At 39.6% G+C, this 24,770-nt stretch overlaps 1 protein-coding gene and 1 non-coding gene across 2 annotated transcripts in view; one reads left to right on the forward strand and one right to left on the reverse strand.

The window, feature by feature from the left end:
- LOC131509999 (2'-5'-oligoadenylate synthase 3-like) overlaps nucleotides 1-21,622 on the reverse strand; it is a 31,877-nt gene extending 10,255 nt beyond the window's left edge. Inside the window, exons 1-6 of the mRNA XM_058726449.1 lie at nucleotides 21,491-21,622; nucleotides 13,711-13,899; nucleotides 12,450-12,636; nucleotides 9,533-9,723; nucleotides 6,742-6,902; nucleotides 2,193-2,317 (exon numbers count right to left, since the gene is read on the reverse strand). Coding sequence (XP_058582432.1) covers nucleotides 2,193-2,317; nucleotides 6,742-6,902; nucleotides 9,533-9,723; nucleotides 12,450-12,636; nucleotides 13,711-13,869 — 823 coding nt within the window. The 5' untranslated portion in view covers nucleotides 13,870-13,899; nucleotides 21,491-21,622. The remainder of the gene's footprint in view (nucleotides 1-2,192; nucleotides 2,318-6,741; nucleotides 6,903-9,532; nucleotides 9,724-12,449; nucleotides 12,637-13,710; nucleotides 13,900-21,490) is intronic.
- Nucleotides 21,595-21,701, forward strand: LOC131489444 (U6 spliceosomal RNA). The gene has a single exon (XR_009250558.1). It is a non-coding gene; the product is annotated as a U6 spliceosomal RNA (small nuclear RNA).
- Nucleotides 21,702-24,770: the final 3,069 nt, after the last annotated feature.

Here is a 24,770-nt window from a genome sequence, read left to right on the forward strand (position 1 = left end):
AGGTCCAGGAAGAATTAGAGAAGCAAGTTGAGCTGGTGCTGAGTTGAGTCTTGAAGGTTGAGCAGAAACTTTAAGATAGAGTATAGGATGGGGCAGGTTAAGAAAAGGTATCACTGGGGGTGCCTGGCTGACTCAGTCAGGAGAGCATGTGACTCTAGATATCAGGGTTGTGAGTTCCAGCTCCATGCTGGGTGTAGAGATTACTTAAATAAACTTAAAAAAATCAATGGAAACAGTGGGCAAAGACATAGAGATAGAGCCTTAGGGAATAACAGATAGACAGATAGACTGGAGCCTTAGGGAATAACAGATATTTCAAGGTTAGGAATCTCTCCTCTACAAAATGTGAGCTCCAAAAGAACAACAATCTTGATCTCCTGTCTATTTCATTGTAAGTATTTAATAGCACATGGTAGATATTCCACAAATAATGGTTGAATGGGATAAATAAGTGAATAGATCAGTGAAAATATTTAATATGTCCTGCTAAGCTACAGGAGGATCACTGCTCATATATTGGCGCATGATTTGCTATGGTACTTTTAGTACCACCTATTGACACAAAGAGAATACATACATAAATGTTCTAAGTCAAGCAGAAGCCTACACTCAACACCCAAGTTCTCTGGAGAATATACTTACGTTTGCATAAATCACTTAGTCATCTGGGCCTCTGCTGGGGCTACTATAACAAAATATCACAGACTACATGGCTTAAACAACAGAAACTTATTTTTTTACAGTTCTGGAGGCTAGGAAGTCCAAGATCAAGGTGCCAGTAGATTTGGTTCCTAGTGACAGATCTCTTCTTGGCTTGCAGTTGGCTACCTTCTTGCTGTAGCTTCACATGGCCCCAAGAGGAAGTTCTTGTGTCTCCTTCTCTTCCTTGAGGGGCACTGATCCCATCCTGGGGGTCCATTCCCCATGACCTCATCCAAACCTGATTGCCTCCCCAAAGGCCTCTCCTCATAATACCATCACACTGAAGGTTAGGGTTTCAACATATGGATTTTGAGGAGCTGATAACAGGGCCTTAATCTTCTTGCCTAATGGAGATACTTTATTCCCCTCTTTTTATAAGTATGACTAAATTCTATATTTCATATCTCATTTCAGATAGCACATCTTAGGGATAAAAATAACATCACAGTAGCCATCACAATATCATTCTATGACTCTATCCTTTTCACTTCCCATTTCTTTAAGGAGTTTCCTCAAATTCCTCCCCTATTTAAGATGCCCCCATGGACTATCTCACATGTGCTTGCAGACTTTTTCTTTCTATACCACATGATATTTGCCATTATCATCTTCTCTTGATCATTTGTGCTGTTTGATGTCTTCTGTAGCTGCTGTTACCAAAAGCACTGATGGTCCCACCAAAAACAGTTATGCCATCGGGGTGGCCATGGCTGCCAAAGGCACAACTCTTCGGGCCAGTAGTGGGGAAGTAAGACCCTGAAGGAGAGAGGCCTGTTCTTGCATCTTCTCAGGTCACAGTGAGGGTGACTTCTTGGCTCCTCATGCCCTCTGGACCCCTTCTTCGTTCACACAATAACCCCAGAGCTGCATTCTACCACTCAGGCTGCAAAGTTGTGCTGACTTGAGCTCTGCCTGCCATAGCAGACATCCAGGAAATAGCTCGTCTAGTTTTCCCTCAAATTTTATTGAAGTCTTTCTCCAAGAGACAGGCATGAGCCAATGGTGCTGAGTACTAAGCACCTTTCTCTGCAATACTGGTCTGTTGAGTTTGGACCAAAGTTATGTTCCTAACCCATCTTTCCCACTGGGGAAGACTCAGTTTCCCTCCTGAGTCAGCCAGATTGTGCCTGAATCCTGGGGCAAACCCAGCTTAGGCTCACATAGGGATTCCTGCTACAAGCAGCAGCTCCCTGCAAGCCATGTCCATACTTCGTTTGTGCTCTTTCTCTACTCCATTATCCTGGACAAATAGTTAATACTTGATCACACTTCTTAAATTAAAAACTGGTGGCAGACAGATGCATGGTGTTTATGTGCTGCAGGGAAAAAAAAATGTCTCCTAACAACACTAAATGTTTCACTACAACAAGCAGCCTGGTTCCCTACTCCTACTTCACTGCTATGTCTGGATGTCCTCAGTCCTCTATAAATACATGTTGAATAAGCAGTCATTTTAAGGCTTCATGTGAAACAAAAAAAATAAACCTTACCTGTGGAGGGTGCATGCCCCAGGACATCATAGCAGGCCATGATCTCAAAAGAATGATTGTGAAGACCTTCAGTACATAAAAAATTGAATCTTAAAGACAATGGTGCTCTCTTTCCCATTAGGATCCTTAACAAAGGAACAAGACATGGCATGAGAAATAGTAGAGAAAAAAGAAACTGAGATGATTTTCAACCACCCTTCCCCTTATTCTAGCCCTGCTACTCTCCTGGCTATTTCTTAAACATTCCAGGAATGTTCCCTTCTCAGGGTCTTTGCAAGTGCTGTTCCTATACCTAGAGTACATTGATGGAAGATACTCCACAAGGCTTCAGTCTTCGTTGCACTGTTTGGCATTCCCTGGCCACCCTTTAAAACAAGAGCTCCCTCCCTATTCCCTGTTCCCTTACCCTGCTTTATGTTTCTTCACAGCATTTAGTTACCACTTGGCATTATTTGCTTATTTCTCTTATATTGGAGTGTTGGTTGAACAAAGGCAGGAGCTGTGTTTGTTTTATTTACTGCCCTGTCCCTAATATCTGACATGTAGTAGGTGATTAAGAAGTAATGTTTAAGTGAATTATTATCTGAATATAGATTGGGGCACAAGATATTGTTAACCATGAATATGATTAAGTAATATATTTTAAAAGAAATCAGACTTCTACTTCTGGGTATAATGAAGTAGTCTGTGGAAGATTGATGCTCATTCAGAACAACTAGAAAATTAGATTTTCAAAACCACATATAAACGTATTTGAGGGGCATCAGGGAGTTGATGAAGCTAGAAAGGCTGAGATTCCATGAGGGTGGGGACAGCAGATTATGGAGAGGTGGACAGAAACTCTGCTTTTTCCTTTCTGGGGACATACACTGATTTGGGGAATAGACACGAGGCTGAAAACATGGATTTTGTTTGTGTGAAGAGAAGCTTCTGGGGTAAAGAAACCAGCAGAACTCTTTCTAGTTCAGGGGATTTATGCAATGTTAAGAGACTTGGAGGCCACAATCCTGATCAAAAGGGAAGGGTGGAGAGTTGAATCTGAAATATGACCTGCTTTTCCCTCCAAACATCTGGTGAATTCTGAAGATGCTTGAGACAGGCATGGCTGAAGAAATAAAGCAGAATGTCTTCAAGAGTTGAATGGGGTTGGTGATAGTTTTGCCCGAATGAGACAACATGGATGAGGGTTCAGTCTTAAGAGCTGAGGAGACAAGGACTAGGGCAAAGACCTTGGTGAACATACCAGGCTGTAACAGTGGTTCCCCAACTTTGTTGCATATTACAATCACCTGGGGATCCTTAAAAAGTACAGATGCTCTGGCCTCCAAACATTTTTATTTAATGGGTATGAGGTGTTACTTGGGTAATCAGTTCTTATTCTATCCACTTGGAAAAAGAACATCAGCTGAATCATCTAAGATTTTTTTATGCATGTGTCCTGGCTTTAATCTTAAAAAATCACTAGAAATTCCAAGAGACAGGGCTATAGGAGACAGGGCCATTGGTATGTGAAGTTTTTACTGTTGTGTATACCAGAGAGTTTGAATGAAGTATTAAATCCACTGAGGAGTTCAGAGTTCTAAAATGGGTCAAGGTTAATGAGAATGTCACTATCTTAGGCTACCTTACATACACATTACTGTCCAAGGAGTATTCCAAAAGATTTTTGCTAATCTTATTAGTAGAAAAGAGGCATAGGTCATAGCAGTGCTTGTTCAGGAGTCCTCAGGTGATATTATTTGCCACTTCCTATTCTTGTCAACCCAGTCCATGAACATGCCATGTCTTGTCCATGTCTTATCAAGACAACTCCAAGTCCTCCAATCTGACTTTATTTATTTATTTATTTATTTATTCATTTAGAGAGACAGTGTGGGCAGGGGAGGGACAGAGAGAGGGAGACAGAGAATCCTAAGCAGGGTCCACACTGTCAGCACAGAGCCCGACGCAGGGCTCAAACCCACAAACCATGAGTTCATGACCTGAGTCAAAATCAAGAGTCAGATGCTTAACTGACTGAGCCACCCAGCCACCCAGCAATGTAATTTTAAAAGACTATTTCTCAGAGGAGAGCTTTAAGATGCTCTGACTGGATAATATAATGAAAGAGAGATTCTTGTTTTCAAGACTTCTAAATCAATGCAATAAGAAATAAGAGATAATGTGGAGAAATTCCAATTATAACATAATTATTATAGGTGTGCCACTTTATAGCACCATCTCCTTAAAAGCTGAGAGTATGTTTTCCCATTGTGGTTTTTTAATAATAAACACACTGATGTGTAAAGAGAGGAGCACAATACCTCTGGCATGTAAATGATTTCCAGTAACTTGGGCTTATTGGGCAAGTCTCCTGAGATTTCATTCATAAGCAGGGCCCAGAAAGTGACTGACAGAGAACAGTTGCTGTTACTGGTAGATTAAGATATAGACTAGTTTCAAAGGAAAAGAACGAGTTTTTCTCACACCCGTCTCTCAAAGTAACTGAATAGCTTTAAAAATAACAGCAACAAACAATATATCACCAAAAACCAGGCATCAACTGAAACAATAAACTCTACTCTCTCAGTGGGTGGGAGTCAAAACCAACTGTCAGACCCACATATCTGCTTCTTCTCCATTTTTAATTCAATTTTCCCTTCAAATGAATTGTGGTATGGTCTTAGTTGCTCTGAGTAGTGGAGAAGAAAGCCAGAAAAAGCGGCTGCTCCATTCAGATATCCAAACAGCACCCTTGGACAATCTGCCTCTTTTCCTGACTTCACAGTCCTCTTTTCTCAGTTTGCCTCTAAGTCTTACTTCTCAGAAAATATGCTCCTTTTTAGCCACAGGAACCATTCAACCAAACAAAATATGGGATAAAATACATTCTGGGCTGAATTAAAACCATTAGTCCCTTGAAAAATCACTCAGAGTGAGTGAAAATGAACAGGCATTTAAAAGGTGCAAAAGAAAGATGGTGGTTACCTGGGAACTCGGTTCAACTTTGAAGACTTTTCAATTAAATTACTTAATGAGTTAAAAGAATAGAAGGAACATAGATGAGAAAATGAGTTTGCTTGTTTTTAGTCAGGAACAATTAGAGTAAATGAACCATGGTTTTCAGGGTTGTTATTTTTCATGGGTTCTACTTCAAAATTCCTTCTGGAAATCTAAAAAGTAAAGACTTTCAAGAGCTGTTTTTTCCAAGTGAAGGGCAGCTGAGATATGGAAGAGGGGAAAAAGCATTAGGGAGAGTGAATCCATAAGGTTCTTTGAAGTTGGGTGGGCAAGGAGTATAGAAAATGACCTAACAATGAAAAACAAATATTGTGTTTCCAAATAACGTTACCATGGAAAGAATACAGCCTAACTCTTATTTTTAATGTGCCTTAGAGTACATTAACATTCTGTTTTGATAAATAATAATAACAATAGTATGATGCAACCTTTAGTTTACAAATTTAATGGGGAAAACTTGGAAGAAGCAATGGATAAAAATGAAAAACACATTCTCCTATTTCTCCTGTTTCTTTTCTTTTTTCTTAAAGGTGGTCTTTCTCCATCCAAAGTGTAATTGTATGTGAAACTCCATCATTTCCCTTTCTGCCTTTCCAACCCAAAGGATGTCAGTCACTATTGTCACCATCATGCCATTCATCTGAAGTCTTTCGCTAACTACCACAATTTAGTAGGTGTTTGGTATTCCTGAAGGTAGTATGTTTCAATAAAGACACATTCAAGCTACTTCTCCATACTCATTTGAAGCGAAGACTTGGTAATGAATCTATTATTTAAATTAAGAAACAGTTCTGGGACATTGTTTTAAAACATTGATCTTATTTTAGAAAAAGTGACACATAGCTTGGTTTGTTTTTCTCAGGAAAAATGCTTTCTTTATTTTACAACATGGATATTTGCGTTTCTCTGTATCCACAATTCACTATACTGAAAAAAATAACAGGATGTGTAAAAATGAAAGAGAAAAATAAATAATAACACGTCAAGGTGTTTGCATTTCTTTCCTTTTTTCTTTCTGGAACTTACCAAAACAAACAAACAAACAAACAAACAAAAACAAAACAAAAAAAAAACCCTGCCAGGTCTGATTAGTTCAACATTTGGAGCAAAGAGACATTGTGTGTAATGTCAGCAAAGCCACATCAGCAAGAGACCCCAGGATATAGCTGAAGGGAATGTTTATCAGACAAATGTGCCTCAAAGACTCTTGGTACTTGGAGGCACCTTTCCCACCCCTTCCTGTTTGCATTCCTCAGAGTCAGGTTTCAGCTAGGGGATGGAAATTAAATAAAGGTGCACTGGGGAAAACATAATTAGTCCTTAAATCGTAGAATCTCAAATTCGTGAAATTTCATTGAAAGTTCAGCTAGAAGTCTTAAAAAAAATTCCTCTGGGGCAATCTTTCCAAGTTTTCTCTCAAAAATTTAATGTTAGCATACAGAAGTAATGGTTGCTCAGTAATGCCCTTTTGTACCAAGCTAAGAATTTCCCTTAGCTGACGTTTCCACCTGTGGAAGAAAAGAATTCACAGGAACACCTTCACCCAGACCTGTTTCCACGTGATGTTTGCATTAAGTTTTCCCTCAGAGCATCCAGCGCTTCTCTCAGTTGTTTTTTGCAATTGTTCACATTGGCAAACACATCACTGAACAACACGATGTCAATCTCTGAGCATCCTTGGGTGTCAGTCCCCTTTATATAAGAACCACCCTGTGAAGACGAAGGATTTAATGTGGGTCAAACCTAAACTAACCTTGAGGGAAGCACAAATTTCAAGTTGTAGCATTTTAGGGTCAATTAACATTGTGGAATAGCTTAAATATGTGCAGTTTAACCCCCTTCACCCTGGGGGGGGGGTGCGGAACAGAAGAAGGAGAAAGCAATCTATCACGGTCTACTGAGAATTTAGGTTCAGCTATGAAAAAGAAAGCATAATTTTCCAAAAAATCCTGAAAATCCTTACAAAGACAGAGAGCTGCTAGTTCTCAGACTCTTTCTGCCTGAAAGCCACTAGACTGTATGGAACCTACAGGGGCAGGAATCAAATTCACCACTGTGAAGCCTGAAGCTCACACCTAGCAGTTGTCAATGAACAGCTAGACAGGTGGCATAAGTGTCCTAACACAGACTCAACCTGTGAGAGCTAGAACCACAAGTGACTGAGGTTTCTGGGGGATGTTACTTTTCCTTGTTTCTAAATAGATCTTGAATGCTTTTTAATAAGTGTTCTGTAATTATAATTACTGAGAATTTACCTCAAATCTCTCTCTAAATATAATTTTATAAAAGTCAAACTGGAAGGAATTAACCGTACTTTATTGCCTTCTTTAGCACTCCAGGAAAACTTCAGGTTGCAAGGTCCCCCAGGAATCTCTTTAGCAGCAAAGAAACCTGTTACCTATGATTTGGTAACCGTCATGTCCCAAATAAGGCAAAAGCAATCTGTCAAAGGTAGACTGTGACACACAAATGACACTGTGATTTCACATGAAGTTAGAAAACATTTCAATGCTTGGCTCCAGAGTCATTCTGTATCTGCTAATCATGAAGACTAAAATAGGTGTCTCATGCCCTACCAGCTCTACCCCAACTTAACTCTGTTCCTAACACGGTTCTCACTAGTGCAACTAATTTACAAAACCTATTCCCATTAGAAGTTACAGTGACAGGGGCGCCTGGGTGACTCAGTTGGTTGAGCATCCGACTCTTGAATTCAGCTCAAGTCATAATCCCAGGGTTGTGGGATCAAGCTCCATGCTGAGCATGAAGCCTGCTTGGGGATTCTCTTTCTCTCTCTCTCTCTCTCTCTCTCTCTCTCTCTCTGCTCCTCTGCTCCTCCTCAGCTCACATGTGTGCTCGCTCTCTCTCTTTCTTTTTAAAAAAAAGAAGAGGAAATTATAGTGACAGAGGAATATGGGAAATGTAGTTTTTAGCATCTTTAATCTGAGAGTTCTTAATACACTAATGTGTACTGTCACTATCCAGGAATGGACTAAAGGGCACAACAATTCTGCAACTTAATCAATCATTGGCCCTTGTTTTTGGCAAGCATCAGGCAGGACTAGAATAGAACGCTGACTCTTATCTCTGTAGAAGAAAATACATTGTTTCATATTCAGGCATTGCCATAGCTATCTGAAGGAAGAATTTAATCATCCTCATAAATCATATTTGCCACTGAGTTACATTAAAAATCATTTTTGCTGGGGCGCCTGGGTGGCGCAGTCGGTTAAGCGTCCGACTTCAGCCAGGTCACGATCTCGCGGTCCGTGAGTTCGAGCCCCGCGTCAGGCTCTGGGCTGATGGCTCGGAGCCTGGAGCCTGTTTCCGATTCTGTGTCTCCCTCTCTCTCTGCCGCTCCCCCGCTCATGCTCTGTCTCTCTCTGTCCCAAAAATAAATAAAAAAAACGTTGAAAAAAAAAAAATTAAAAAAAAAAATCATTTTTGCTTTTAAATAAGTTTATGGCTGAAAGATGATCTTATGACAAATATATGTACATTTGTAGTTTTCTTGACATCATTTCAAAAGATTTATTTTTATCTTTTGAATGCCACTTATTTTTATATTTTTTTAATTTTTCTAAGCAATCTTTACACCCAGGGAGGGCTCAAACTCATGACCCCGAGATGGAGTCTCACGCTCCAACTAGTGAGGCAGCCAGGCACCCCATGTGTGCATTTTAAAACGAAAGAGTGGAAAAATTATCGGAATAAAATGCCCACAGAACTGCCCTGTATTTTTTTCTCTAAACACGGATGAGAGAGTATTCAGCGACAGTATTAATGGTAAAAATAATAATAACGGGGCGGGGGGGAAATCATACCATCATTGCTATTTGGATTCCTTTCCTGTGTTCAGGCCATTTTTCTTCAAGGAAATTTTCTGTGCTCTCTGGACAACTGTTCCTGGACTCAGCGAGTTGTCTTTAAGTTGACAGGGAGCCCATCAGTGCAGCACCTAATTACTTCCACAGGCAGATTGCTCAAGCATGAAACAGGGCCCTGGGGGACAGGCTCACCTCCTTTGCCTGAAATTCCCTTAAGCATTTACAAATATCAGTCAAGTGTAAGCCAATTCTTTGGTCTTGCCAATGTAAAGGCACTTTCATCCCTTGGGCAAAAATTGCCAACCTTAATGGACTCCAGCTGTCGCATGGTTGAGTGCCTGCTCCACCAGCCTGAAGCCTGCCCTGGCATTTCAAAGAGCTCCTTGCGAGCTGTGTCACCCCATGCAGAAGGCAACACTGGCCTTTGAACATGTGGCCTTGCCCGGTTGACGTTCATTGCCTCCATGAGGAAGGAATGGCTTCCTTAGGGCTGTGTGGCCTGGCTCAGATTACCTGGATCACTCGGGAGGCCGGCACCGGAAAGCAATCCTGGATCAGCTTGAACAGGGCCCCAATTTCAGCCACACATGCAGTGCTCAGATGACCAGAGGCAGGGCGGATATTTTTATCTGCAAATCTCTGTAGCTCTTGGGGACTTTTACACTCCAACATATTATGAGGTGAAAATCCTGTAGACATTTGGGCTGCATAGAGAAATGGCCAGTATTTGATATTCACTGTACAGAAAAAGATGTGTGTGTCTAAGGCAAGAATCTAATTTTATATGTAAATTACATCTAGTCAATCACCAGGACTATCTAGTTGTAATAACAGGGAAACTGACTCTGCTGGTAGAGCATCAGGTGAACAGCAAACTTCACTCCCACCAGACTTAGCTGACATTGAACCCTAGGTCTCTATAGAGAAAAGGCTGAACAGATATTCAGACATTCTTGTATGAGGAAAAAAATCTTTGCTCCAATTTCCTCAATCATTTTAAGTTCCTAAGTGAAAAACATATATGTTAACAAGTTTCAACAAAATGACCCCAAGGCACAGAATTCCAAGTTAAGCCATCTATTAAAGGTCTCAAACCGTCAGTCCAGAGGCTATATTCTGCCTACAGAATGTTTGGTTTGGCCTGCACAGTGTTTTCAAAAAGAAAAAACTGAGCCAACACCTAAAAATCAGGAGATAGTACTTTTTTTTTTAAATGGGGACATCGTAGGTGTGTGTTTTGAGCCAGAAGAGCTGACAAGACTAACCACATCCTTCACGAGAAGGAAGTGAATAACTGAATTGCTAGGTTCAACGAATGGAGCATGTGAACTAAACTGAGAAAAGCAGATTAACAGGAGAAGAGGCATTCAAATTTTACTGATGCTAATATATTTTTTTAATGTGCATAGGTCTCTTTACAGAAAAGAAATGAAAATTCAAAGTAGCAGTGAGACTTGGGGGTTTGTATGCCACTTAAAATATAATATGTTGTGGAGCAGTGAGTAGACAGAAGGAAGGGAGTCAGGAGCTTTGAAGGCCAATAAATTGTGGGAAGGTGACTAGGAAATACACAGGGGGAGCTATTAAGTTCTATTAACTATTAAGAAAACTATTAAGGTTTGTTTGGAAACACTCATGTGCCGGCTCTAGGTTATCAGTGATAAAGGCTACTCTCTTCATCTCAGTACAGGAGAGAGAGAGAATTTACGGCTTGCTTTTAGGCAGAAAGGGGGAGAGCAGGGAGTTCTTGTATTTACTGTTTCTCAACTGCCTTGGCTCCAAATAATCAATACACCAAATTGGCATAATTAGGGTTGGCATATCCTGATCCCCTTCAACAGCAAAGAAATTTTCATAACTTTTGCATTGGAAGGATCAGGAAAACAATCCCTAAGTATCTGCAGTCACAAAGTGGCCCTCATTCAGGTTTATACAATAAATTCATATTATCACTGAGAATTCATTAAAATATTTTTTTAATGTTTATTTTTTTACTTTTGAGAGAGAGATAGAGACAGAGCATGAGAAGGGGAAGGGCAGAGAGAAAAAGGAGACACAGAATCTGAAGCAGGCACCAGGCTCTGAGCTGTCAGCACAGAGCCTGACATGGGGCTCAAACCCACAAATTGAGACATCATGATCTCAGCCAAAGTCAGAGGCTTAACCGACTGACCCACCCTAGCACCCCGAGAATTCATTTTAGAGTGGCCTCTGGCTAGAAAAGGGCTCAAGTGCCTTAAAGAATTCACTAATTCTCTCTGGAATGAACTTTCAACTGGACTTTCTTTTTCAAACACATATGGAACATTCACAAGAATTGAATACACACTCAGGGCACCAGGGTGGCTCTGTTGGTCAAGCATACAACTCTTACTTTTGGCTGAGGTCATGATCTTGCAGTTCATGAGACTGAGCCCCAAGTTGGTACTGTCAGTGCAGAACCCTCTTGGAATTCTCCCTCTCCCCCCACCCCACCCCCCTCGCTATGTCTCTGTCTCAAAATAAATAAATAATGTTAACAAGAAAGAATTGAATATATACTCGGCTATAGATAAAACTCAGCACATTTCAGACAACTAATGTCCCACAGATTACATTCTCTGGCCACCATGAAACTAAATGAGAAGTCAGTAACAAAATAACTAAAAATACTCCTTGCTTTAAGAAATTTTAAGAACCACATATTTTAAATAAATCATGTATCACAGAAGAAATCATAATGGAAATCAGAACATACTCAGAAATAATCAGTAACAAGAGACTTTATATCAACACTCAAGGGATACATAGCCTCTTGTTTAAGTTTTATCAATTATGCCAAGTTAACAGGTTATATGGGGTTTTGGTTTTTTTTTTTTGAAACTTTGATTCTTTTGCTTGAAACATAATATCCAACTTATATACTACTCTAGGGGAAGTTCATCACAAAATGATTACTTTCCAGTGACTCTCTGTATCCAGAATCAATTATTATTTCCTGAAAAAATTTATATTGATTAAAATTCTTTCATAGACCAGCAACCACAAGTTAGTTTAGAGCACAGACCACAAACATGAGAGGAAAAGGTGTAATATCTTAGTTTTGTGGCTATTTTTGACATGGATAGACCATTACCCGACTCCCACCTGAATTCCTGATGTGGTCCCACTTTTGACTGAAAGCCCATAGAATTGCATGAACTGTGTTGTCTCTTTGAATGACACTTTGGTTTCCCAGCTTCTTCTTCAGATTTGGCTTTGCAAAATTTTACTTCGTCCCTGCCACTCCAAGAGAGGATAGTCTCAAGCCACATCTGGTTTCATCCTCTATCGTTCTCTATTACCTATTCCTGGAAACAACCCCTAAAGCCTTGCACTCAGGGAAAATCAAAATATGGTTTCTATGTTGCATAAATATACACAGAGAGAAAGAGTCAGGCTTCTCTTTTACCTCTTTTTCTGGCTGTGAAGTGATGTTCTTGTATTTCATGCTTCTCCCGACTAAGGATGGTTCCAAAGTGCCTAGAACACATCCTGCAGGTTTTTGATATTTCTGCAGCCATATGCTTTATATTCCTTTCTTCTAGATTTTCCCAATTGAGCTTCTGTGTCTCCATGGCTGACCTGTCATGTAAAGACTGAGAAAAAGTAAACACATAACATAGGAATTATAAGAGCTCTTTGAAAGATCTGCTGGACTTGATTTGGCTTCTCACTAAATGCTCCCACTCATGAGCACAGAGATTCTCATTCTGTGTTTTCAAAACATAGCAAAGCCCATTAGTTCTTTTGATATAGATAGAAAACTACTGTAGATTAATGGATGAACCATGAGAACTACAGTGCTGGGAAAAAAAGATATATCTATCTGCTATATATATACATACATAATATGTATGTATATATGTATGTATACATATATGTATGTATATATATATACATATGTATATATATGTATATATATATATATATATATATATATATATATATATATATATATCACCAGGTTTTGTTTTATAAAATCAGAAGAATAAAATCCCGGCTCTTTTTATTCTCTCTGGAGGCTTTAGAAAAATCATTTAACCTAATTGGGGCTTTGTTCCCTCATTTGTAAAATGAGGTGGAGGAAGGAGGGAAAGTATATTTATCTACCTCTAAGCTTCCATTAAAAGTAAAAATTATAGGGGTGCCTGGGTGGCTCGGTCAGTTAAGCAGCCAACTCTTGGTTTCGGCTCAGGTCATGATCTCACAGTTTGTGAGGTATCTCTCTCCCTCTCTCTCTGCCCCTCCCCTGCTCGTGCTCTCTCTCTCTCTCTCTCTCTCTCAAAAGAAAGAAACTTAAAAAAAAAAAAAAAAGTAAAAAGTCTAGGATTGTGAGAATCCTGTCACTACATAAGCATTTTGGAAAAGTAATTCCAGCAGTAGCAGCTGCCCTGGATACAACACTCGTGTCCAGTGAACTCTGCTGAGTGTCCCTAACAGCAGCCCTACGAGACAGATCCTTTATAGCAGGACTGAGACATGCCGTTTTAACTACTTCATCCCACCAGGTGGCCTAGGACCTGGAGTTTTGTTATAATTTCTACTTTCTTGTTAATTAATCTCCATGAAGAGAATTAATACCCAAAAACAACAAATAAAAAGCAGTGTTTTTTTTTTTAGAAAAAGTGGGGGAAAACCCCAAGTTTTCCCCTACTTTTTCCCACTTGTACCTTACTGTGATCTTGGAGCTTCTCCCTCAGGACTTCTTGGCCAAATTTTTCATAGTGAACTTTTCCAAAATGCTTCTGTTGAAAGTGATACTTCAGAGCCTTGCAGCTGACAAAATCACTCCCACAGCACTCACAGTTGTAGTATTTGAGAGTCCACATCCTTTCCCAATGAAGTATTAGATCTGGAACCTACTGACCACAAAAACAAAGAGCCTTTGAAAAAAATATAGTCTCTCATAGTTAACTAGAATACAGGTATTACTTCTAATGTGCTAATGTGTGCTCAATCACATGCATGATTCCTAAGAAATTTATCCCTCACTAAAATCAAATGCAATATCATGAAAATACCTATTTAGACAAGCTGATTGTGAGCTTGGGCTTATAAAGATTAAGATGGCTGTAACATCAGTAAAACAAATGCAAAATATGTATAGGTATATATGCACATTTTTCTAAAAAGAAATTTCAAGTGAATCTGTGACCCAAAAGACATTAGTAACTGCTGGTTTAGATATAAATCTGCTGATTTAGAGTACTCAAGGATTCCCCAGGAGCCATTGTTTCTTCAATTTTTACCACCCCATTAATTCCCATATTTGAAAAAATTATCATGATCTGTACATGTCTTTTGAATCGCTCCCTGGATTTTTAAAAGTAGTTAAAAGCATATAAAAAGCAGAAGTTTGTACCAAGAGACACAGTCAGGAAGACGTTGGCGATTCCAATCTCCTGTGGGTTTCTCTTGAAACTGTTTATTTTTCTTGTTGCCAAGCAACTCTGCTTGCATTTGTAAAACTTATCTGAAGCTTAGAGCTCCTTCCTCAGAGGTTAGAATTATGGGATTTGTAGTTACCAGTTTCTTAGCAATCGAATAGATTCAGCTTTTCTAACTGTACTCATAAATTATTTTGCATCTGTTGCTGTAACACATTGCCACAAATTTTAGTGGCTTAAACACACAAAACTATTGTCTTACAGTTCTGTAGGCCAGAAGTTTGATTTGGTTTCACCAGCTAAAATCAAAGCATTGGTAAGGCTGAATTCCTTTCTTTAGGCTCTAGGTAAGATTCATGTCCTTGTTTGTTGTTGTTGTTGTTGTTGTTGTTGTTTGTTAGTTTTGTTTTTCCCCCCAGCTTCTAGAGTCAACCCACAGCCCACACTCCTTGGCTGGTGGCTCTCTTCTTCCATCTTCCAATGCAGCAAAAGCAAGTGGAGTCCTGTTCACATTGCATCTTTCTGATCTGTCCCCTTTTCCACTGTTTAATGTTTTCTTATTTATTTTTGAAACAGTGCAAGCAGGGGAGTGACAGAGAGAGGGGGACAGAGGATATGAAGCAGGCTCTGCACTGACATCAGTGAGCCCCAAGCCCAATGTAGTGCTTGACCTCACAAACTATGAGGTCATGACCTGAGTCAAAGTCAGGAGCCCAACTGACTGAGCCACCAGGTGCCATACCTTTTCCACTTTTAAGGACCTTTGTGACTCCATCGGGCCCAACTAGATAACACAGGATAGTCTCCCAATTTTAAGTTGGCTATTGACAACCTTAATGCTATCTGCAAATTTAATTCTCCTCTGCCATGTAAGGTAACAAATAGAAAGTTTCCTAAGATTAGGACATGGACTTCTCTGGGGGAACCATTTTTTGCCTGCAACATTGTACTTCTAAACTTCAAACAGAAATAGAACTGAATCCAAAATGTATCTGTAAAAAATGGAAACGAGGCAAACTGTTTCCTTTCTTTGCAAAAACATCTGTGCTTAAATGGTTCTGGAGCCTTTGTCAGACACAGAGTGTTGAGCAGTGTGCTTTTCACTGAGGTGCGGTGCAGTTCTCCAACTACAGGTCCTATCTCATTAGCAAGGTGTGAAAACAATTTAGGGGTTGTGACTAAGATTTTAAAAAATCAAAGAAGACCAAAGTAGGGAATATTGAACATAATGAAGGTAAATAATGATTTGTGAAACATCCATTACAGCTAAACATACACATATCTGTATTGGGTTACAATGTAAAATGTATTTTTAAAAATCTAAATTACACGAATTAGTTTATTTCATATCCTCTCATTGGTCAGCAGAAGCTCTATCTCTTGTTTTATTTCCCTTAATTCCCCATCCTCCACTTTCACTTACTTCCTTGTTCCCCCACAGGTAAACATTATAATGTTTTTTGTTATATATATATTTGTTATATGTGTGTGTGTATATATATATTATATAAAAACATAAACATAAGTGTTTTTGTTATATATATTATATATATTATATATAATATATATATTATATATATTATATATAAAAACATAAATGTTTTTGTTATATATATATTATATATAATATATATAATATATGTATATACATTATACATTATATATATGTATATAATATATATACATATATTATATATATATTATCTATACTCTGGTCCATTCCTTTTAATTGCTACAGAATAACCCATAGTGATATCTGCTATATTTACTATATGTCTTTCTCTGGGTAGAATTTTTTAAAAAACATTTCAAAGTCACTGGTCTAGCGTGAAAATCCAGGACTCACTGGAGAACTTTTAGAACAACCCTGGAAGTTTTCTTCATCCAAGGCACATGTCCAAAATGTCCACTTAGCTTTCCTGTTGGCAGCCATTAAGATCTACGGGTGTCACTGTTCCCAAACTTGGTCCTGCAGGAAGACACCGGTTGGCATATACCATAAACAGGGGAGTGTACACATTGATGCAAAGTTGCGGAATTTTTAGGCTGAAACACCCTTTTCTTGCCCTCTTCCCTGTCCCCTCCATCATTTTAGCAGACAAGTATTTTAAGGATACTTTGCTTGCAAGGAATAGAGACCTAGTGAACATAAAATGGAGTTTATTGAAAGGGTTTTGGATATCTTGGAAAACCCAAAAGTGGGAAGTAAACCCAGACCTCAAGGCCATCTCTGGCCATACCAAATTGCCTAAAACAGGGTGAATGTTCAATAAACTTTGGTCCAATAAATGGATGAATAGGTGGGTAGAGGAAGGAACTGGAAAATCATCAGGAATCAAGGCAGCAGTTCTCACTGATTTCACTGACTGACCCTGTACGTCTACATCTCTGCTTTCATATCTCTGCTTCCCTTGTGTATTTCTGCACAAGTGTGTATACGTGCTCTACAATGGTGCCCTTCTAGGGTGACAAACTGCCCTAGAAACAGTTTGCCTGAAAAGACAAACTGTTTGCCTGAAACTGGCATATACTAAAATACAGATGTAGCTTCTACTGTGCTAATTTGTGCTTTATCACATGAATGTTCTCTAAGAAATTTATCCCTCACTAAAATCAAAAACAGTACCATGAAAATACCTGTGTTAAAACCAGGGAAGTGTTAAAACCATAGAAGTCTCAGGAAAACCAGAAGGAATTGGTCACTCTACCATTGCAGCAGAGTATGCCTTAAAAATCAGCTTCATAAATCCAGCCAGTCACTGTGAATTAATGAATTGAGTCCCTCCAAGCCCCAATGTTGTGAAGTTTGGAGAACTTGACTGGATCTACCCAAATTGTGATTTGTTTCCTCTATGCCACATGTTCATTCCTAGTCCAATCAACCTTGACTGAGCTACAGTGAAAGGGGTAGAGAGGTACATAACTCAACCATAAGCTTAAGTACCAAGTTCTCTAAGAAAGGCTGTTGAAGCAATGTTGGGCATTTGTAGTTCACAGATATGACGTAGCACATCATTCAGATTCCCAGCACTAGCTGTCCAGGATCAGAAGAGTGAAGGAAAGAAGACAATAGTTGAATTGTTAGGCCTTCTCAATGAGATTTCTCTCCTCCCACGTTTTGCTTAGTATAATGTTTTCAAGCTTTATCCATGTTGTAGCATGTATCATTACTTCGTTTTTACAGGTCAATATTACTCTTTGAATGAATATACTGCTTTCCTTAGTAACCTATGCATTAATTAGTGGACATTTGGGTTGTTTCTGCTTGTTAGCTACTATGAACAATGTTGCTATGAACATCCACATATGCATCTACAAATTTTTGTATAAACATTGTTTTGAATTCTGGGGCATCTGAAAGTTAAATTGCTGGGTCTTACAGTAACTCTATGTTTAACCCTTTGAGGAAAAGCTAAACTGACCTCTATATTTTACATTCCCACCAGTCATGTATGAGAGTTCCAATTTTTCTATATCCTCACCGACACTTATTATTTTCCATATTTTAGAGTATAACTCTCCTCATAAGTGTGAAGTGAATATGAAAGAGTTTTGATTTGCATTTTTTGGTAATTAATGATGTTGAGTATCTTTTCATGTGCTTGCTGACTATGTGTCTCCTTTGGAGAAATGTTCAGAATTCAGAAATATTCAGAATTTTTCTCCGTCTTTTAAATTTATTATTTTTTTAAGTTTATTTATTTATCTTGAGAGAGAATGTGTGTGTGAGCAGGACAGAGGGAGAGACAGAGACACACACACACACACAGAGAGAGAGAGAGAGAGAGAGAGAGAGAGGGGGAGGGAATCCCAAGCAGGCTCTGTGCTGTTAGCATGGAGCCCCATGAGGGGCTAGAACCCACAAACCATGAGATCATGCCCTGAGACCAAACCAAGAGTCAGACAACCAACTGAGCCACCCAGGCACCCCCCTTTACACACTTTTTAAGTGGGTTGTCTTTTTATTGTTAAATTATATGAATTCTTTATATATTCTGGATACCAAGCTCTTATCAGATATATGATTTGAAAATATTTTGTGCCATTCTTTGGTGTATCTCTTTATTTTCTTGATAGTGTCCTTTGGTGCACAAAAGTTTTAAATTCTGATCAACTCAGATTTATTTTCCCTTTTGTTGCCTGTGCTTCTGGTGTCATATCTTAAAAGCCATTACCTAATTCAAGATCATGAAGATTTACAGCTGTTTTTCTTCTAAGAGTTTAATACATTTAGTCCTTACATTTAGATCCATTTTAATTAATTGTTGATTTTTGTATATGGTATGAGGTAGTGGTTCAAATTCATTCTTTTACATATGGATTTCTAGTGGTCCCAGCACTATCTGTTGAAGAGATTATTTTTCCCCATTGAATTGTCTTGGTGCCCTTGTCAAAAACCAACTCACCATAAGTATATAGGTTTATTTCTGGACTCTCAATTCTATCCCATTGATCTATATGTCTGTCCTTATGCCTGTACCACACTGTCTTAACTCTTGTCACCTTGTAGAAGGTTTTGAAATTGTGTTGTATGAGTCCTCCAACTTTTTTTTCCTTTCAAGATTGTTTTGGCTATTCTGGGTTCCTTGAGTTTTCATGGAATTTTGGGATCTGGTCATCAGCTCCTACAAAGAAGGCAGCTGGGATTCTGATATAAATTGTGCTGAATCTCTAAATAAGTTTGAAGAGTATTGACATCACTTGAAAAAAATTTTTTTTAATATTTATTCATTTTTAAGAGACAGAGAGAGAGACAGAGCATGAGTTGGGGAGGAGAAGAGAGAGAGGGAGACACAGAATCCTAAGCACGCTCCAGGCTCCAGGCTCCAAGCTGTCAGCACAGAACCCAGCACAGAGTCTGACTTGGGGCTCGAAGTCACGAACTATCAGATCATGACCTGAGTCAAAGTCAGATGCTTAACCAACTAAGCCACCCAGGTGCCCTGAAGACTATTGACACCTTAACAATTTTAAGTGTTTCAGTGATCCCACGAACATGGGATTTTTCTATTTATTAAGGTCTACTTTAATTTCTTTTAGCAATGTTTTATAGTTTTAAGTGTACAAATCTTGAACTTTTTTTGTTAAATCTATCCCTGAGTCTTTTAACGTTTGGATGCCATGGTATATGAAACTCGTGTCTTAATTTCATTTTTGGCTTATTCATTGTTATTGTTTAGAAACACAACTGACTTTTGTACATTGATCTTGTCTTCTGTAACCTTTATGTTCATTTCTTAGCTCTAATACATTTTTTTTTGGTACTTTAGCATTTTCTATGTATAAGATCATTTCATATACAAATAGAGATAGTTTTAGTTATTCCTTTTTAATCTGGATGCCTTTTATTATTGTTTTGTTTGTTTGTTTTGTTTTATTTTGTTTTTGCCTAATTTCCCCAGCTAGAACCTGCAGTATGATATTGCACAGAAGTAGTGAGAGTAGATATCATTGTCTTGTTCCTGATCGTAGGAGAAAATCTTTCAGTCTTTTACCACTAAATGTGTTATTCATTGATGCCCTTTAGCAGTTCAGGAAGTTCTCCTTTCATCTTACTTTATTGTTTTATCATGAAAGTGTGTTGGTTTTTGTCAAGTGTTTCTTTCTGCGTCTGGTGAGATGGTCATGTGGTTTTTATTTTCTATTATGTGTTACTGATATGATGTATCACATTAATTTTTGGACGTCAAACCAACCTTGTGTTCCTGGAATAAATTCCACTCAGTCATAATGGATAATACTTTATATATATTGTTGGATTCAGTTTGTGTATTTAGTTGATTTGTGCATCTCTATTTATAAAGGATATTGATTTGTATTTTTCTTTTCTTGTGATATCTTCTGCTTCTACTATTTTGCTAGGGCCAGAAATTATTTCTTATCCAGAGTAGGAAAGGAGAGAAGAGTTATATGCAAGGATTTGGGGAACTGAGTAGCACCATCCACTTGAGATGTTATAAGATTTGATCAACCTGTCTCTCTCCACCCCATCCCCAGCCACTGGCTGGCCTGCATAAAGCAAGAGAGAGTCTACCCTGCCCCAGGAATGCTTCTTACTCTCCTAGAAGAGTCTGCACAAGTGTACTACTAGTGTGTATGGAGCATCAATAAGCTTAGGATTCTAAATCATGAAGCACCTGCCTCAAAACATCATGACCTTGAACAAACCCTTGTGAAGAGTGGAGCTACAAAAGGTTACACAGGAGTTACACAGGTCATGTTTGCCAGACTGCCTTCTCCAATAGAAGTCCAATGCCCAATACCTTCAAATACCCATCCTTCTTACTAGTCTTGTCTAAATGTATCTTCTGTTTTTCTACCAACTATTTGCAGAGCTGGTCTGGTAGGGAGTGAGAGAGGATATTTTCCCAGAGCAGCTGTAGGCTGAGGACCCTGAGCTGAAGTTCTCTTCTGTATACTCAGTATGATGTCCTTTGGAGCCACATTTAATGGCAAACAGTACATCAGCCTCAGTACGGATTGAGCAGGCTGATGGGCTAACCCAGGACAACCATCAGCAAGGCAACCAAGGAACACCTCTGAGGACCACACTCTTCTTGCCTAACCCACAAGAACCTTTATTTCACAGATCCTAGAGAAGACTCCTTGCCTGCAGAGACCTGGCAGCACTTTCCCACCTGTGGGAGGGGGTAGCCTCCACCCAAGTCCATGCACTGCCTCCTCCCAGATGGAATCTGGCTGTCCTGGGAAAGCACCACCTACCAGGGCTCCTGCTGGAGCAAGTCCTACTCAGGACAGCCCAACTCATTTCTTGGCTACTGGAGATTTCTGGGCTACATAAATCAGATAACAGCTTTGGCCACCTTGAAGGCAGGTAGGAAATCCTTAGAGCTAGCTAAGCATCTCTTTCAAACAGAGAAAAGCATTTCCATTTTTGGCCAGTCCTCATGAAACATTTTTTCTTTCATGTCCTCTCACAGGAGCACATTTTCCAGGATTTGTTATGATTGACTCAAATTTCCCTAGTGTCTGTACAACTCAGATTCCTTCCACATGGGCTGCATGGATTCTAAGCCATCTCAGAGCAAACAAGTCTTCTTACCTGCTTTTGTTCATTCCTGGTGAGCACTGGGCAAGGACAGAAGCCACCAGAGTTTTTCACCCACTTACTGCTGGCACTGCATCACAAGTTCTAAGACTTCTGCCGTGCTCGCTTGCGCAGCACAGACACTAAAACTGGAACGATACAGAGAAGATTAGCATGGCCCCTCAGCAAAGATAACACACAAACTTGTGAAGCATTCCGTATTTTGTGCAGTTCCTCAGTGAATCGCCACCCTTTGTGGATTAGCACAAAAAACAAGGTTTGGAAAGGTCACTTGGGAGGTCTGTTCCGAATTGAATTAAGCATTCCCTCTAGCAGCTGAGGACCCAGCACACCTGTCAGCTTCTCCTGGACTTCACCGAATCTTCTGTCCTTGGAGGTGAGAGCTCACCTCAGTGGTCCCCCTGGCATCTCCACGGCCACCCATCACATTACTATTATTAACTAGGTAATCCTGGTAGCTGCATCCGAAAGCTTGTTCTCATTGGTTAAATAAATAAATAAATAAATAAATAAATAAATAAATAAAAGACCTCTGCAGACTGTTCTTAATTTAAGGTAAGGACCTCAGAGAGGTCAAAGATCAGAACTGCTGCTAGAATTCCTGAGGCTAGATGACACTGACAGAAATACAGGGGGCGCGGTGCCTGTCATCTGAAGCCAAGCAGACAATCAGCGTGTCTCCTATGTGGCGTGTTTAATTAATCATACTCTGTGACTTCACCTGTAAGTTTTCAACGTGCAGGCAGCTACAAGCCCTCTCCCTTTTATTGAACTGTGGTGTAATCGAAACCCTGATTTAGAAGTCTATCTTGAAACACTCTCCTTGTTCTCGCCGGGCTACCCTGAGCAACTCAGACAAGGAAGCATTCTCACAACGTAGGCTGAGGTGAGCCAAGCTCATTTATTGCTAATTAGAACTTAAGGGAAACCTGGAGTGAAACTGAAACAGGCAATTAACTTCCGGCCTCTTGTCATTCACTTGGAACACCCTCAGGAATGAATACCTGTGTGGTTCCTCAGTGCGAATCAAGTGTCTTTGGTTCCCAATCAGTGACATGAGGCGGGACGTGTGGGCACTCATGCAGCATCTGGGGAGAGGCCTCCGTTTTTCACATTGCACCACACACCCACAGGAGCGGAGGGGGAATTCTGGCTGGGGAGCCAGTGTCCCCACCCCCATCCCCACCCCCTTCCACTCCAGGCGCTTGCTGTTTCTGAGGTGGCTGCAGAACTACCTACATCGTAGCTTAAAACCTCCCAGGGGACACCCTTCACTTCTGTTCCTCATGAACCCAACTGCCCTCAACTATTTACCACCCACCACGCAGCCAGTGTTTATAAAGTCCAGGTGGCATTCTCCCAGCTGCAGCCAGCTGCTCACATTAGAGTCAGGCATCATGTACCCACCTAGCACAAGGCCTGGTGCATAGTGGATGATTACAAATATTTATTGAGTGAATGGGCCATAAAAAACATTTGAGAAACATGGCCTGGCTTCCTTCTTCTACCGGTTCAACTTATGGCTGCTTTCTCTCACCCAAAGTCAGGACGTGCTCAGATATTATAAGCCGATTTTCATATTAGCTTACAAAAACAGGAAGAAATTGGTTGCCAGTCAAAAGAGAGAGATAAAGTTTCTTTTTATGAGAACAATGTGCTTGTTTGAAATAAAGAGTTGATAAGCTGCTTTGAGTGAGGGATAAGATTCCAAGGAGTATGTCCAAATAGCAAAAAGCCGTCTGTACGGGTCCACTAAATCAAGGGACCAGCTGCTAACTGCAGGCCATTAGTTTCCTTGAGCTCCTGACACACTTGGCCATGTGCATCTGGGTGAGGCGGCCAAAGTGCAATGCCACGGAGGAGAGACATTTCAAGTTCAAGGAGATGTCTAGGAGTAAGAGTGAGCAGTCAGCAAGGTGCACGTGTGTGTATCTGTGTGGCTGTGTGCATGCATGTTTTGGATGATTACAGGAAGTGAAAAGATCCCACAGAAACAACAGGGTAAAGGAGAGGCTCTGGAGAAGAGAAATATCAAGTGATGATGAAGCTGTTTGTTGTGGCATGTGAGAGATTCACCCCTATAGAATCCTAGGGAAAATCTGCATTGTTCAGTAATGCTTTGGCTATAGTGAGTTTGTGGGAAGGAATCTTAAAGAGGTATTAGGTTCTAAGCCCAGGTTTGCTCAAGGCAGAAAAGAGACCATGGGCATGGATGCAGGGCAGAAGAAGGTCAACTGACATCCAGGTTATTTCCCCCTACCCAATTCCCAATAAAGACTAAATATGTCAAATGGATGGTTTTAAAACTGTGTTTTAATATTGTCTCTTCCCACGACTGTAAACTTCCTTAAGTTCCTGACCTTCTGGCAACAGGGAGTCTGTAGAAACATAAGAAAGACAGCAGTCAGCACCCACAGTCAAGGATTCTACAGCCCACTCAAGGACAAAAGGCCCATCTCAGGCTGACTTCAAACTACTTTAGGAAAATGGTTCATCCTCATCTTCTACCTGTAGTTGGTGAAGCTATCAACCATTACAGCACTTGGCACCTCATCACTGTTTTAACCACCCCTTCCTCTTCCCTGATATTTCCCTTGGCGGGGAGAGAAGTCTTTCTGAACCTCCCTGACATTAGCATCTTCCACCCGAGAGAGGTTACTTTCTTGTACCCACTTAGTTCAAACAGACAAAAAAGGGCATATGATAATATACCATATATCTACTCTTTCGAAATCATGGTAGATTGTTCACATTATTGAGTTTAAAGTTAAAATATCAGGATAGTTTTAGCTCCACACTCTATGTTAAAATGAAACATCTCTTTCAACAGTAAATTCTAATATTCTTATTTCCAAGGAAATAGTATCCTGTAGGCATTTGCACATCCTTTGTCTCAAAGGTGACACAAACTTTTTCTAATACAAACACATATACAACATATATTTAACACATAATTACACATATTTAACATATAATGTTATATTTGGGGGTCATAGCTAAGGCAGAGCTTCTGAGTTCCTTTACATTATCAGTAAAATTAGGGAATTAGACTTTATCATATGGAAAGTTCTTTCTAGCACTAACAGAGATCTTAACACATTTGGCCAATTTCTCTGCCATGCCCAAAGTTGTACACAATATTTTCTAGGTAGAATGGACACTCGTACATGCTTGATTGTTTTGCATACTGAAGGCAAATAAATTATTGAAAGGAAAAAAAGGAGTATTTACGAGCATATATGAAGTACCAGATCTATTTCCTATATACCTGTAC

This window comes from Neofelis nebulosa, chromosome 1 (genome assembly GCF_028018385.1).
Source record: "Neofelis nebulosa isolate mNeoNeb1 chromosome 1, mNeoNeb1.pri, whole genome shotgun sequence".
Taxonomy (NCBI): Eukaryota; Metazoa; Chordata; class Mammalia; order Carnivora; family Felidae; genus Neofelis; species Neofelis nebulosa.